Below are 16,069 nucleotides of genomic sequence, written 5' to 3' on the forward strand. Positions count from 1 at the left end.
GCGCATTCAGAATGATACAGCTTCAATTTTAGATGTATTCCTTGTAAGCAATGCAGTGCTCAGTCGTGATCCCGAAGTACATATTTTTGACGGAATATCTGATCACAAACTGATAGCTTTAACAGTTGAACTTGGCCGTCCGACTGAAACCAAGAAAAAAAGGTGCCTCGTTCCAAACTTTTTCCGCGCTAAGGACGTTGACATATTGGACGCCATGGATAGGTCGCTGGATGATTTCATACTTATTTCTGAATCGGGCACGTGCTGTGTGAACGAGCTGTGGTGCTTCTTTAGGAACCTAGTCTTAAAATGCGTCAGGGACTTTGTTCCAATGAGACTAAGCATTCAACAGCGCACACGCCCATGGATTACAAAGGAGATAGTGCGGCTGGAACGGAAGGCTAAACAAATAAGAAAACAGCACCGTCAGTGTACCACAGATGACAATGCCAGTAAACTTTCCAACATACGTCTGCAACTAAAGGCAAGCATTAAAAAAGCAAAGGAATACTATCAAAGTGTATCTTTGAAGAATTTTCTACTGTCTTCCCCGGCAAAGTTCTGGCGTCATTTTTCTTCGAAAAAGCAACCCTTGTCTAGTTTCTGCATCGACGGGGATACCGTAACTGATAAAAGTTTGATAGCAAAGTCTTTCAATCAATTTTTCTGTTCGGTATTTACGGATGACGACGGTCGTAAACCAAGCTACTTTCCAGTTGATTGCCCGCCAATTGCAGATATTTCAGTGGCCGAAGAAGGTATTTTGTCTCTCTTGTTAAATTTGAATACAAAGAAATCGCCTGGAATGGACGGAATACCTACTGCCTTTCTCGTGAGATATGCCGAGTGGTGCTCAAAATATCTGTGCATCATATTTAGCAAGTCTTTATTGCGTGCGGAAGTTCCGGATGACTGGAAGTACGCAAAGGTTACCCCGATACCCAAATCAGAAAACAGGTCGCTTATCACTTCGTACAGACCAATTTCATTGTTACCCACATGTGCAAAAACCCTTGAGCATATTATATTTAAACATATTTCAGTCTTTCTTAATGACAACAATATCATTGATCCCAGGCAGCATGGGTTTCGGAAGGGACTGTCTACAACACAGCTACTGGAAACTGTCCACTAACTCGCAGCAGTTCTAGATAAACAGGGCCAAACTGATTTAATATTCATAGATTTCGAAAAAGCATTCGACCGTGTATCTCACACTAAACTGCTGTTAAAGCTACAAACAATACTTAAAAATGATTCTTTGATTTCATGGATTTCAGCGTATCTGTCGTTAAGGCGGCGAAGTGTGTTTATTGACGGCGCGCGTTCTGGATCAGCACCGGTTCGATCGGGCATTCCACAGGGGTCCGTCCTTGGGCCTTTTTTCTTTCTAGTCTTTGTCAATGACTTAATAAAAGAAGTAAACATGAAAATACGTTTATTTGCAGACGACTGTATACTATATCAAGAAGTTATTAGCGTAAATGATCAGGTCCGCTTGAATTCTGCACTAGCCAAGGTAGAAGCGTGGTGTGCCACATGGCAAATGAATATTAATGCAAAGAAAACGGTTGCTATGTCAGTAACACGAAAACGCCACCCCTTAAACTTTTCTTACAGTTTCAGTGGTAATAATATACCTGCGGTTAGTAGCTACAAACACTTCGGCCTCGTAATTTCATCCGACCTTAGATGGAACGATCACATATCTCATATTTCAAAAAGGCAATGCGCCAGCTTGGTTACTTGAGAAGGTCGCTTCGACAGTCCACTCAAGAAATCCGTCTTTTAGCGTACAAACGTATATTAGGCCAATTCTTGAGTACGCCTCGGTAGTGTGGGACCCGTACACCCTGAAGAACATTACTCAATTGGAAAATATTCAAAGAAAGTCTGTTAGATTCGTGTTTAACTGTTATAGCTGGCACGCATCTCCGACAGTTCTTATTAACGAAATTAACCTGGAAACATTAAAATTAAGGCCTTATAGGGACCGTCTGAAATACATGTATCTACTTTACCATGATATGCTGGGGATAGATAAGGATATGTATATTACTTTAGTCACTAGGCGTGTGACACGATCTTATCATCAGAAGAAAATAAAGGAATTTTCTTGCAGAACAAACGTATTTAAAAACACATTTTTTTCCTCGGACGATAGGTGAGTGGAACGCGCTCTCTGCGAGTACAGTGGTATGCCCGACCGTCCGGTCATTCTGCAACCAGCTGAATAGCATTTAGACTTGATGTTATATGTATGTATGAATGTAATTTCTCATTTTCCTTTTGATGTACAATATACGGAAGTGCTATTTTCGCTTGCTTGTCATTACTATTTGTAGATTTCTTGCTGCTCAACCTACCGAGCATGCGCGATGTCTTTCAGCATACCAGTATGAATGCGACTCCTTGTTATCAATACCGCATTGCTATCAGTATGCTCTGTACAGGTTTTGCGGTTAAGCGAATATCTGTATTTTCAAATATATTGAAATTTTGTGATGCATTTTTCGTTGGAATGTTCTGTACGGCTTGTGCGGATCAGGGAATGTGTCTATTGCAATGTATTGAATTCTTGTAATGATTTTTGCTGTTAATTTTTGTTTTGTTCATCTGTATATCGCACTGTCCACTCCTGCCCAAGGCCTAATGCTAAGGCCGGCAGTATCCTGTAAATAAATAAATATGCCACAAAGATCATGCTTAGCAACTATGGGCGGACCACTATGGCAAATCCGTGTGCCAATACGAGCGGATCAAATACAGCCTTTTCAGAAGATTTCTGAAACCAGTGCTCGCATGTGTCATGCTGCCGTTATCAGCTACGTTTTCCAACTTCGGGAAAGAACTCTACGCCACGTAATTTATATTTAACAGTAATGGGGGGCATCTTAAGTACGATGTGTCTCGAAGCTTTCGCGTTGCTAACCTAATTGGGAGCGTTACAAATATTTCTTGAACCCTTGTTTTTCCGGTATTTGTTTTTGGTACTTGTCCGCCAAGAAACAAACGCGCCATAATGTCCCTGCTTGGTGAAAGTAAGAACCAAGGAATGAGTAGTGCGTAGACAAAGTTCTAAGTGTGTGGGTGACATACGGCTTTTGCAATAAATTACGTATGCTAGTGCTCCGAAGGGTTATGAGTGTTTTACGAGCAGCACAAGAGATAGCCATTTTCCCTGGCATAACTACAAATGCCACCGATATTAAATTTAGCGAAAACTGGGGGAGGGGGGGAAGGCTATGACAAATCTGTGAGTTAAGTTAAATCCGAATGAAATAAGTACTGCCTTCGCAAAAAACAAAAGAAAAGTTAAGCAAGTGTCATACGGCCGTTATCAGCTGGGCTTCCAAATATTCCGCGATAACTCTATTTTACACAAAGTTTATGCTTCGTGGAAATGGGGCTATGTTAAGTGCAATGTGGATGAAACATTAAAATTCGTGGCGTGGTTAGAAGCGTTACAAACAATTACTGAACCTTCCAAATTTCTTCTCACTTTCATTTTATACGAGGCTCGTGGTAGGTTTTCCAGGTGTCGTCGATGAACTAAAAACAGGCACGTTGTTTATATTTGTTTAAATTAGAAGAGGTTATGGGCAATGTGTAAACGAAGTTCAAGGTGTGTGGCTAAATTACAGGCCTAGCAATAAATCACGCGTGCAGGCTATCCGAAACGTGTTCTAGAAAACAACGCATAATTAAACCTGCTGCCCTCGGCGGATCGCCAGTGAGACCGCATTTATAGTGAGAAGGGAGGTAACATTGTGGCCAATGTTCTCGCAAAGTCAGATGTGTGCGGATGAAGTACTACGTTTGTAAAATTTATTTACCAAGTGCCCGAAGACGTTATGGGCTGTCAAGGTTTCAACCTGACCAATCATATAGGGGCAACACTTTAAAGTACGCGATTTATTTACATCTAACTACAATATTTATTGCAAGTACTAGAAAGAAACAGCTTCGTAGGAAAGTGGGTTGTGATTCTGCAAGGTCACACAAGTCTGCAGTCTATTTTCCTCACATCACCTATAATATGCTTACTATTTGTGATAAATGTTAAATTCTGTTATTATTCGACATTTGGGTCTTCCAGGACACCGGGCATACGTTCTACGTGGTTGCTAAAAGAAGTTTTAAACCTTTTGAACAATTTTGTAGGTCATCTTCCGCAAAGGTTACCACTAACCTATGCAGCTCAAATTTGGCCGTATATATGTGTGTACATCAGCCGCACGATATCCGACACCTCCATACAACTTAAATAGCTCTTTTGTTCTTTCACGTGTGTAACGGCCCCTTGGCCTAAAAGCTGCGCAGCAGCGTGACACAAAATCTAGGAGCCGTGTTTTCATTCAGTAGGAGTATTGAACATATTAGCAATTTGTTGATCACCGTCGGCACAGCACAAACAGTTAAACACTGATGCTACGCTCTAAAAAATTCCACACTCACACTCACGCTAAACTGTACGTTTAAGCGTGACGCAAATGTAAATGAGCCGTGGATGACGTTTCAAGCACCACGTGACCAAAAATAAGCGTGACATTCTTTCATGTAAGCGTGAGGGCAAGACTGCCTGCCATGGTTCTTTCTTGTGCGAGCATGAGCGAGCCGCGTACTTGTGAGAAACGCAAATCACACGCTTAACATCCTGCGGAGCGCTCGCGCGGGAACTCATCACGAGTATAAAAATCCAATAGGGGGTCCGTGAGATATCACGTGATCTGCGCGGAGCATGGGCGAGGGACAACGCTCTGCGTCTTCTCACTCCCCTGCGGGGAATGCGAAACTTTTCTTGAGGCGGCTGGAGGAGACTGCGGTGTTTTGAAGGCTGCGCTCGGGGGGGGGGGGGGGGGGGGGCATTCTTGGTGTGGCTTTTCCGGCTGACTGACAAGAGCGACGTTCGTTCATTGCAGCACAGAGCTTCCGGTCTAATTGTCAGAGTTGGTGTGTATTGCCATGTTGACTTCTACAGACATTCAAGCCGTACAACGCGGGTGGTGTATGCAAACATTGTTGTGCACTGTGCCGAATTTACGAGAGAGAATCCACCGCGGGCTGACGGCTTCAGAGCAGCATTTCCATATGGATAATGGATGTGTTCCGGTCCCTTACATGCTACGATTGAAATATACAGGTGAGAACATTAGTTTGATTCGCTTTTATGAAATAGCGGCTTACTGCCCATTTGTCCTGATTTCCGGTATGTGGTTGTATGATGTAAGGTGCAAAATTTGCCGTAATGGTACATTTATTGGAAAGCGAGAACCTTTTAGGCGAGCAGCAGCTTTCATCGAAATAGAGAGCAGTCAGCCTCGGGCTTTTCAAACTAGTTTTGACACCGGCCGCTGTTGAATTCCTCTGAATTGTTCAGTTCATTGTGCTGAAGTACCAAGTTCCCACGACTTCTGTTGTTTTTATTTTATATTTGCCGGCTGATCATCCTCTCCCTGCCTGCTGTCATTTCTCCTCGGGCAAGGGTGGCGAGGTGGGAGTTGCCACTCTGCATTTTGCACCGTGCTTCTTCTCATGAATTAGAACTCTGTTAGTGGCGCATAAATGTGGTATGCCGTGTATATAGTTGCCGTGTATGCCGCTCATAGTATACCGGTGCCTACAGAGTAAATATTCATAATATTGTGAGCTATTTGTCGACTCACAGTCACCAGCATCTCCGAAGCGCGGCATGCGAGGTTGCAACCGCACGTGCTACTTAATTTGCAATCTAAATGACACTCTGAATTAGGATATCTATGTAGTCTAGCTCCGCATATTTTACATTTTGGGCTCTAAAAAGAAGTGTGACTGCGTTCGATGAACATGAATATACTCTGCCCGTTGCAGCTCTTGATTTCCAACTGCAAACCCTATTTGATTTGACGAAAAATACCAGCGCTAACACATGCAACCACAAAGGAACAAGGACGAGACGCAAGCACTGTTGCTCTTGCGTAGCGCTTGTGTCTAGTCATTGTTCCCTTGTGGTTGCATGCGTTAGAGCTGTTACTTTTCGTCAAATGAAGTATGCACCAAGTCACCCAGAAAGAAGCTTTACTGAAAAACCCATCTATACCGGCAGTGAAAGTTCACGTGTGATAAGTTCACGTAGAATGTCATTCTTGTCAAAATTTCTATCTACAGTAGGTTGGGAATTACGCATAATTACGTTTTTCCAGCTCATATTTCTTAGGTATTAAAAGGTTTTTATCGAATGCATTGCCAGCTGTGTTCGATTTTTTAAACTTTATTTTTATGAAGAGCATGATGGAATAAAATCAATTACAGCTGTGCGTCACATCTAAATGCGTTTTGCTCATTGTTTTGTTTTTGTTTTTCATGTCACATTTGAAAGCGAATAAAGCTTTGGTGTAGGATTGATGAAAATGAACAAAAACAGAAGTTGTTTCTGATCTTCTCAAATACTTAAATTTTCTGAGCCTCCATACGTCCCTTTAGAAGCGTGCTTGCGACCCAGACTTGCAATGTATCCTGTGATTACTGCGGTGACTTGACTATCTCTCCTCTATCGCCCACTTCTAAAAACTTCCACACCGCAACATCTTAAGAGCAGTCAGCAGTAGGAGAAATGTCGCAACTGCAATCAGTGTTAAAGCAGTGAAAAAGCAAGCGGTCTTCGTTACCACATTTAGTCTAAAAGAAACATGTTTTTACATCTAAAGTATTGTACTTTGGGTGTTAAGACGTCTTTCTTTTTTTTTTTTTCAGATCGCGCTAAGTGACCTTATAAGATCATGCGTTGTCTGGGGGGAAACAAGGCTCCTCATCTGCGGCTGTGAGCAGTAAAGCATTGCAATCAGTGATGGCGCATACCTAGGACAGGCACTAGCGATGTGCCTATGTCATTATGGTATGTAATATGTAACATACCTGGCGGCATATGGCCAATTTTGTGCACCCAAATTTAAGCAATAAGAAAGCAATATGATGGGCGCAAACAAAGTTAAAAGATTTGTTCACTGCGTTGCGCATTTAAATCAAACTCACAGAAAGACTTACGCTTTACTCAGCGATCTGAAAACGCTTTAAATCTGTAAGTTTTGTTTCTAAGCATCAACGTTTCATTGTATCATATTTTCTGGGAATGAATATCATGCATAAAAGATTTGCACCAGGAAGAAATATGTGTGCAATACTTTCTTCGCTGCCTAGAATATTCGTCTTTCTTAGAGAAAGGGGCCAGTAAAAAAGAATTGGATCAGATATTTTGGACCAACAATCGGAGAAAGAACATCTTGAAGGGGCAGCGCAATATGACGAAGACAGAAGGCAGGCACACACAGGACAGCGCTGTCCTGTGTGTTCCTGCCTTCAGCCTTCGTCATATTGCGCTGCCCCTTCAAGATCTTCAACCAGTACCAACTCACCCAAATGTCGATCCTTCTATCGGAGAGTGCAATGGCATGATGATTTTAATGCAGCAAATTCTGTCCTGACGTCCCCATCCTACACACGGCTTGCTATCTTCGAACGCGCGGCGCTGCAGAGCGCGGTTGAGAGGGCATTCGTCCTTTTGTGCAAGGAGACACCGAGGGGCGTGTTTACGTTTTACAATTCTTGGCGTCGTTGAAACGTGCCAGGGCTTTGCAAAGCACCTTCTTAGCGGATTAATTTCAGTGTCACCGGGAAGAGCGTCTTGCGCAATTTCTCTGCAGCAAAATCAGCTTCCACTTCGCCGGCATGCTGCCACTGTCATAGCATATTGGTTCGGCACAGTCTGCGCCGTCGAAGGAGAAGTTAAAGAGGAGTGCGAAAAGCTTGGTGAGCAAAGTTCGCTTCAGAGAAGCGACCCAAGCGCCCAAGCAGACGAGGACCGGTGCTTTTTCGTTACTCACAACGCATGCAGAGAAAGGGCGAGGGGGCATTGGGCATGCTCCTCCCTCCAATCCCCTTGCCCCCTCTGGAAGCCTCGCTAAGCGTGGAGATTGGGCACGCCATAATAAAAGTGGGAACAGTGGTCCTTACCATGTCTGCTGAGCGTGAAGAGCGGCTGCTGCTCACTCCTCGCAGGCGTGATCGGTAAGCGTGGAGAAATATCACGGATAGATTAAGCGTGTAAAACAACTGCAAACGCACCTTTAGATAAGCGTGGATTTTTTAGAGCGCATGGCAGGCAGTCTTCACGCTTCACGCAGTCTTCACGCTTACGTGCCCTCACGCTTACATGAAGGAATGTCACGCTTATTTTCGGTCACATGGTGCTTGAAATGTCATTCGAGCCTCACTTACATGCGCGTCACTCTTAAACCTACAGTATAGCATGAAATTTAGCGTAGAAATTTTTAGAGTGTGGAGAAGGACTAAATGAGTACTTAGTAACTACTTTTAGGGCTACTAATTACCAACCCACTTAAAAAAACTACGTTGCGGATCTCCCATAACATGTCTTTCATTCTGTTCAAATATAAAGTTGCTGCCACATTTGGTTCTTCCATGATATCGGCGAATTTTTTTACATAACGCGTGTATACATGGAGAAAGTTAATGTTTAGTAATTTCGCTTAGCCATTAATTAACCCACCCGCTTAAACCCTGAATAAAACGTGTTGCTGGGACTAGATGGTTTATACTTGCTGGTTTAACAAAAGTGCACACTTTAGGCAGAACAGCAAAACAGAAACAAGACATCCGCACATAACTCCTCACGTTCCATCATTCCAGAAAAGTCTGATAGCCCGGCAGGTAGGTAAAATTCTGAAAGGCCCCAAACACGGCGATAGCTCCATACACTCCATCCTTTGGTTTCATGCCCCCGTTGGGGCGATTGAGGGGGTTTCTATGAACGTCAACGATTGTGCCCACGAGGCTACGCGTGGCTTTACCGACCGCGCTGCCCTCGTATCTGGCGACTCTCCCCGGACACATAGACGCTCCTATCACGCACAATGAAATTACTGAATTCTTTTACTTAGAGAGAAGGGTTTTCCTGCCGCCTCATTCCCAGCTAAGCAGGCCGCAGGCGGTCACGCGCAGATTTTTTCAAACTAGCTCCTACCCAAATCCGGCGTTCCTTAACAGCATATATCCCGAGATTTACCTGAATTGTTCTTACGTGCCCTGTGGTGAGACTGGTACTGTATCTCACATGCTCTGAGAGTGCGGGTCGTTGGGCCCGAAGTTCACCAAGTGGGACGAGCCCCGTCGTTGAAGACCAAATCCTGGCCCCCCAGCGCGCTCGTGATCGGGCCGGCAGGCTAGACCAATCAGTCCCGCCGTTGGATTGTCCGGGTGCGCGTTTTATCGTGTTTTGTTGGACCCAATAAAAGTTTATTCGCTCACTCACTCCTCACGAGAACCCGTTTCTGGCAAAGTTAAACTCCGTACAATTTTTAGTTCTCCAATAGGCGGCGGGAAAACTTCTGTAATAACGTCACGGAGCGCTCCTACTCGCACTAATAGCTTGACTGTTGGATGTCAGGTATGTGAGTCGATTAGGAGGTGCACAAGAAAATGTGCAGCTGGGTCCGGTAAAACGCTTTACGAAAGGGTGATGTAGTCCCGAGAGGCGCGCTGAGGGAGCGACGTCCTGAGCTGACATCCGCAGACGTGACGCCATGGGGCAAAAAAAAAAAAAAAGAGATCTTTCACATCCGCCCGCCATGGCTCCGAGTGGCGTTGGCTAACCAACACTCCCAGGGCTAGACCTACTACACATAAAGGCGGCCCCAGTTAGTGGACCGATCGATGGCCGTGGCTGTAGCATGATTGGTAGTGCATCGCACGCGTCATGCGAAAGTTGTGGGTTTGGTCCCCACCGGCGACAAGTTATCGGTTGGTCAATTTTCAGCTCCCCTTTTCATCATTATTTTCTACATATTCAATTTCAGTTACAGCTAATTACCCCCACGCTTTCCTGGGCTTCATTTACTGCTTGCTTTATATGGTCGTGAGCAACAAAAATCGAGCCCCTACGTTTCTCTTCTCGTTCATATTGTTACGCGAAGGACGAGTACATATATAAAGTTTGTGAGCGGTGGCGCTGGCTAACACTCCCAAAGTTAGTTCTATTAGTAACACATAAATGCCCAAGAAAGTCGATGCGGAAGCGGCGCCATGGTAGTTCAATTGGTTAGAGCATCGCACGCGTAATGCGAAGACGTGAGATCGTTTCCCACCTGCGGCAAGTTGTTTTTTTCATGCTTTCATTTTCATTAATTTATCATTTCTTTAATTCAGTTAGTAAGTACAAGTAATTTCTCTATGTTGTACTTGGTGTCGATGTTGCTGGATTTGCTGGATTGCTGGATATATATATATATATATATATATATATATATATATATATATATATATATATATATATATATATAGTTTAACTGTTGTGAACAGTGGCTTACCGTTGTCGTCGCTGTCCGCAATTTGAAAGATATTCCTTGAATGCATGCCTCGTGTAGGACTATGATGTCAAGGTTAGACTGATAGGCTATGATGTCACCGACGTCACTGCCGCTGACGCCCACATATTTTTACTGGAGGTTGTTGCAAGCAAGCGCTGCGTGCGTGCATTTCTTGTCTTTATTTCGAGTAGCGCTTCGACATTCATTTGAAGTGATGCTTTCTTTGAAAACCTTGCCACACTTCCCTCACTGTCGCTTGTCTTGCCGAATAGTTCATAGCTGAAAAAAAGGTTAATTATGTGGGTGATGGTGGTGGCATCCCCGCACAGCGGCGCGATGCGCTAACCACTGGGACACCATCGCACCTCTATCGTACCAACGCCAACGAGCTCTGCGAGCAAGGCTACGCGAGAGCTCGTGCGTGAGCGCCAGCTTCCTTTACGCCAAAGACGCACGAGCAAAAATGGGTAAATTTGTGATTCTTTTAACCGGCTTCACGAAAGATTCAGTGCATGTACATGGAATCCAAGATGTGCGTTGGATCTCCATAACTTCCTAAACAAAAAAACACCAATGTTCCAATAATAATAATATTTGGGGTTTTACGTGCCACAACCACTTTCTGATTATGAGGCACGCCGTAGTGGAGGACTCCGGAAATTTTGACCACCTGGGGTTCTTTAACGTGCACCTAAATCTAAGCACACGGGTGTTTTCGCATTTCGCCCCCATCGAAATGCGGTCGCCGTGGCCGGGATTCGATCCCGCGCCCTTGTGCTCAGCAGCCCAACACCATAGCCACTGAGCAACCACGGCGGGTACCAATGTTCCAGTTCTATTATATATATATATATATATATATATATATATATTATTTATATATATATATATATATATATATATATATATAATAGAACTGGAACATTGGTACCCGCCGTGGTTGCTCAGTGGCTATGGTGTTGGGCTGCTGAGCACAAGGGCGCGGGATCGAATCCCGACCACGGCGACCGCATTTCGATGGGGGCGAAATGCGAAAACACCCGTGTACTTAGATGTAGGTGCACATTAAAGAACCCCAGGTGGTTGAAATTTCCGGAGTTCTCCACTACGGCGTGCCTCATAATCAGAAAGTGGTTCTGGCACGTAAAACTCCTTAATTTAAATTAACATTATATATATATATATATATATATATACGGGAAGAAAAGGGGTTAACCAAGGGGCCCGATTTTTATTAGTCATATCATAAGACGCCAACAAACACTGACACGAAGGACAACATAGGAGAAATTACTTGTGCTTAATAAATGAAATAAAGAAACAATAAATTAATAGAATTTAAAGTGGATGAAAAAACAACTTGCCGCAAGTGGGAACCGAATCCACAACCTTCGCATTTCGCTTGCGATGCTGTACCGGCAACATTCCGGCAACATTGATGCCTTCAGGTAGCATATGTGGGTTTATTGACCAGTTGCCTTCACCCGAAAAGATCACGTTCTCGTGACGCCTGCGGCAAAAAGGACGTTCCACGTCCGGCGCCAAGATCTGTGAGCTGTGGCGCTGGCTAATATCCCAGGGTTCTACTAGGACACATAAATACCCAAGAAAGCGGATGGGGAAACGGCGCGGCGGTAGCTTAATTGGTAGAGCATCGCACGCGAAATGCGAAGATTGTGGGTTTGGTTCCCACTTGCGGCAAGTTGTTTTCTCATCCACTTTAATTTCCATTAATTTATCGTTTCTTTATTTTATTTATTGAGCACAAGTAATTTCCCCTATGTTGTCCTTGGTGTCAGTGTTTGTCGGCGTCTTATGATATGACTATATATATATGTGTGTGTGTGTGTGTGGAGGGTCATTCATTTTAGTGTTGCGGGCTGCGTATCTTGCCAAGTTCAACTTAGGCCAGTCAAATATTAGATCAGTGCGCAGGACGACAATTGAGAGTGCCCTGTGCACCTGATATTCTTTCTCCTATTCTCGTTGTGTGCACTATAATTTCCCTCTGACCTTGGCCGTACTAATCGAGGTTTCTCCAAGCGACGTGCCGGGGCGATGCACTGAACCGCGCGCCTGGCGGCTTGCAGAAACGTGGCGTCCCCGGAACCGGACATGACGGCCTCCTCGTGGTGCGTGCTGACGCTTCCCGGCTGCGTGGCGGCGCTGCTGCTGGCCTACTTCTACCTCTCCTGGGTGCACGTGCTGCCCTAGTGAGTGTTGCACGCAGTGCGGGCAGCGGAGTCGCCAGCGCGGTCGCACAATTGATGGGAAGCCCTAGTGTATCGGGTGTCTCACGAGCATGACAGTGTCATCGACGCTAGCAAAGGCGACAACCAACTCGAGTAAAATGCACAGGTCATTCTCATAACACCGAGATACAGTGCGATAGTGCATGTGTCAAAGTGAAATGGCACAGATGGCGAAAGGCCTTGGAAATAGGAATAATAGGCGATTTCTTATTTTTCTAAACCTTATGCAACCGGTAACGGGAAGCCAGTTAGCGTACGTCAAAATGAGAGGACGGCGTTAAAAATACATATGACTACTACTAGACCTAACTTCCGCTGTTGTAAATGATGGCATCATTACGCATTTGGTAAGCAGAGTCGTACTTAGTCGTTTTCGGCTTGCTTATTGCCACTTACCTTCGCGCGAAATGGTCCCCCTTCAACTGAAACCTTTGAAATGTCACGCACATTGGAAAATAGACAAAAAGAAAGAGAGAAACTGCGTCAAAAACAGCACTTGGATAATTGCTTCTATTGGACTTTCTGTCAAACAGTGTGGCTGTTCGATTCTAACCAGACCAGAGCTATTTCAATGCTGGAGATGCTGTGGTAGCATATTCGCGAATTCTTAAGCCACAGCGAATTTAGTTTTGCACTGACAATAGGTTTGCGGTCTGCAGATGTCGCCAGGAAGTGTTAAACTAGCGCACGACTCTTTTCGATAAGTAAAATAAATATAACGATTACTTGTGGCAATTAATTGCGCTGCTGCCGATATCGTTATGCCGTCAGAGAAGTTCAGGTGCATTGCTCGTGCCAATAAGTTATTTATGCACTTTGTTTGGAGGCATCTTGGCAAGATGTCCCCATCAGCATGGCTTCTCGTTGAAAATATCTGTGCATTGTCACTGCACTTAAATAATGCACAGGCGATGACCGGCAGCACACTTTGCGCCCATCACAACCCATGGCTAGCCCATCTGCGGTTTAGGATAACAGACGCGTACGACGGTCGGAAATTAAATTTATAGGAATCACTTTGTTTACTGAATAAGTGGATTCGGGCGGCCGCGCGCGGCGGACCCGTGACAAGCCACAGCGCGCCGGTGGTGTGGCCAGCAGAGGAGAACATCGTCGTGCGTTTAGGTACCCCGAGTGTGGCCTGAGGTATATTGCCCTCTCGGTAAGTGAAGATTCACGGAAACAAAGTTCTGCGGTATACTCCGCGCCGTGCAGAACACTAAACGCGTATGCGTGCCGCTAGCGCCTTGACCGGGTCTACACGTGCTACCATCAGCCGTTTGATGTGCGTCGCAGGCGTACGTTCTTCCCCCCAGCCTTGCTCACTCTTGCACCGCATCTGCCAATCTTCACTTCCCTACGTCCCTCAGCACCCAGATATCTGCACCGTAAGGAGGGTTCGTCCCTTAATTACTCACAGCAGCCGCCTCTTTCCCATCCTTCCACGTGGCTGTTCTACGCTCCACAAATTCATAGTCCTCTGCCAAAAGCAGGAACACTGCGCAGCTGTCACTGACTTGCAAGACGCTTATCGTACATATTCTGAAGCACAGTGGTTTCAGTCCGCGATAACACGTTAGCATGAATCCACCGAAGACGGCAAATATATTCCCGGATCGTCCTTCGGCCGTGGCGTCGTACGTGGTGTGGCGTACGGTGTTGCGTGTGCGTTCGCTTGAGGCTTTTTGATTCTTCCACCTCGCCAAAACGACAATTGGGAGAGTGAGTTCTAGATAGCACAGCGGAACAAAACACGGACGCTAACGCGACCCTGCACACACGACGCCTTTGCCACGGTGCGGGACCTACGGGGCTGCACACGCGTAAGCACACACCACCATAACAAAACCGTCACTGTGTCCCGACGACATGGCCACCACAGCGCAAAAAATTCGCCAACGATTTCGATACTCATGGTGCCAAAAAACATGCTCTCGCCAAGAATAAAACAACTTTTAACGCGACAGCGTTAAGGAGCTCGTGTCGCAGAAAAGCCGGTGTCGGCGTCCGCGGCGTTGGCCGTGAGCGATAATTCCCGACAGGCACTTCATGAATAAAAAACAACTTGCAAGATGAGCTGGGTGGGAATCGAACCAGGGTATCCGGAGTGTGAGACGGAGACGTTACCACTCAGCCACGAGTTTTTTTTTTTATATTACCGGCTTGGCAAAAGAAAATGCAATGTGAGTATTACATGGTCATAAAAAATAACTAGTCAATGCCGGATCAGTGTGGTGTGATAAGAACGATGTAGGCTAGTCACTTTGTCCAAAGCACTTAGCCAGTCAGGAGGATCACTCTGCGCACAGAAAAATTCGCGTATATATAACACACTTTCAATGAAGTATTCATGTGCCGGGGCTTGAACAATGCGCTCATGTCTAATATCCTTACGCGTTCGCCACACACTGTGCATGCACAGAGCATTAACAGATCGACAGGCACTCCCTCTGGTTCCGCACATGGCAGGAAGCGTATCCCGAAAGCACTTAACGGCAATTCCTTTTTAAGGCTACGTTTTAGAATATCCCACAAAAACACTCCGCCACGAGTTCGATGCTTCAAAGCGGTGCAAAAGCGCCTCTAGTGAATGTGGTGTTGCCTTAGAAACGAGCCGTAGAAAGTTATACTGCGGTGTATATCGGTCATTATGAACATGTAACTTACAGAAGTCACAGTTACACGAGTAGCGAAGTGCGTTTCCGCTACATTTCTTCAGCGCTTTCCGCACAAGCAGAGCCATCTTGCGGCAAACACAGAAGACCCCCTCCTCTCAATGTACGGCGCTGCCCCGACAGGTGGCGCGCCACGCGTTCATTGGGGTTGTGCGGGGACAGGTGCGAGGCGCGTCGCGTCCCGGACTCCTCTCCCCTGACGACGTTTCTCCTTGCTCCCTCACGGGTTGCAGAATCAAGCGTCCTTCCATTCTTTAGATCACTATCTGTCTATCTCTCTGCCCGGGCCGATCACGACGTTTGGCTGGCGTGCATCGTTTCCCCGGGGCTCCGAGACACCGAGTTCATTCGCTTGCTCAGGCGCACGTTTCGTTGCCGCGCCGAACGCTCCGTTGCTCGACGCTCACCGCGTCCGATGCGGGGCGCCTCGTAAGTGATCGCTGCGCCGTAGCCCATTGTCTTACACCCCTTGGCGGGTCGACGGGAACGCTGTCGCGTTCCACTCTTGAAGGCGAAGCTTAAGCGTGCTCCAATTTTTAGTATCTCTTATCTTTCGCCAGCGTATGTTTTTTGGCACCAGTATGTTTATTCGCCAGAAGAGCTTTCATCGAACAATAGATTATACTGCAATACTCCCTAAGGCGAAATTTGAGCGCAGCTTTATACGTGTTTTCATTTCGCGGTATATTAGATGGCGCGGACAATCTGTCTCGTGCCGCACAATGCAAACGGAGCGAAGTGTGGCGCGCTGCCTCGCTAATCGGGAGATCGCGAGAGGCAG

At 45.7% G+C, this 16,069-nt stretch overlaps 1 protein-coding gene across 1 annotated transcript in view; it reads left to right on the forward strand.

Moving 5' to 3' along the window:
- LOC140216321 (uncharacterized) overlaps window positions 1–16,069 on the forward strand; it is an 84,209-nt gene that overhangs the window by 55,173 nt on the left and 12,967 nt on the right. Inside the window, exon 5 of the mRNA XM_072286695.1 lies at window positions 12,452–12,574. Coding sequence (XP_072142796.1) covers window positions 12,452–12,574 — 123 coding nt within the window. The remainder of the gene's footprint in view (window positions 1–12,451; window positions 12,575–16,069) is intronic.

This window comes from Dermacentor andersoni, chromosome 3 (genome assembly GCF_023375885.2).
Source record: "Dermacentor andersoni chromosome 3, qqDerAnde1_hic_scaffold, whole genome shotgun sequence".
NCBI lineage: Eukaryota > Metazoa > Arthropoda > Arachnida > Ixodida > Ixodidae > Dermacentor > Dermacentor andersoni.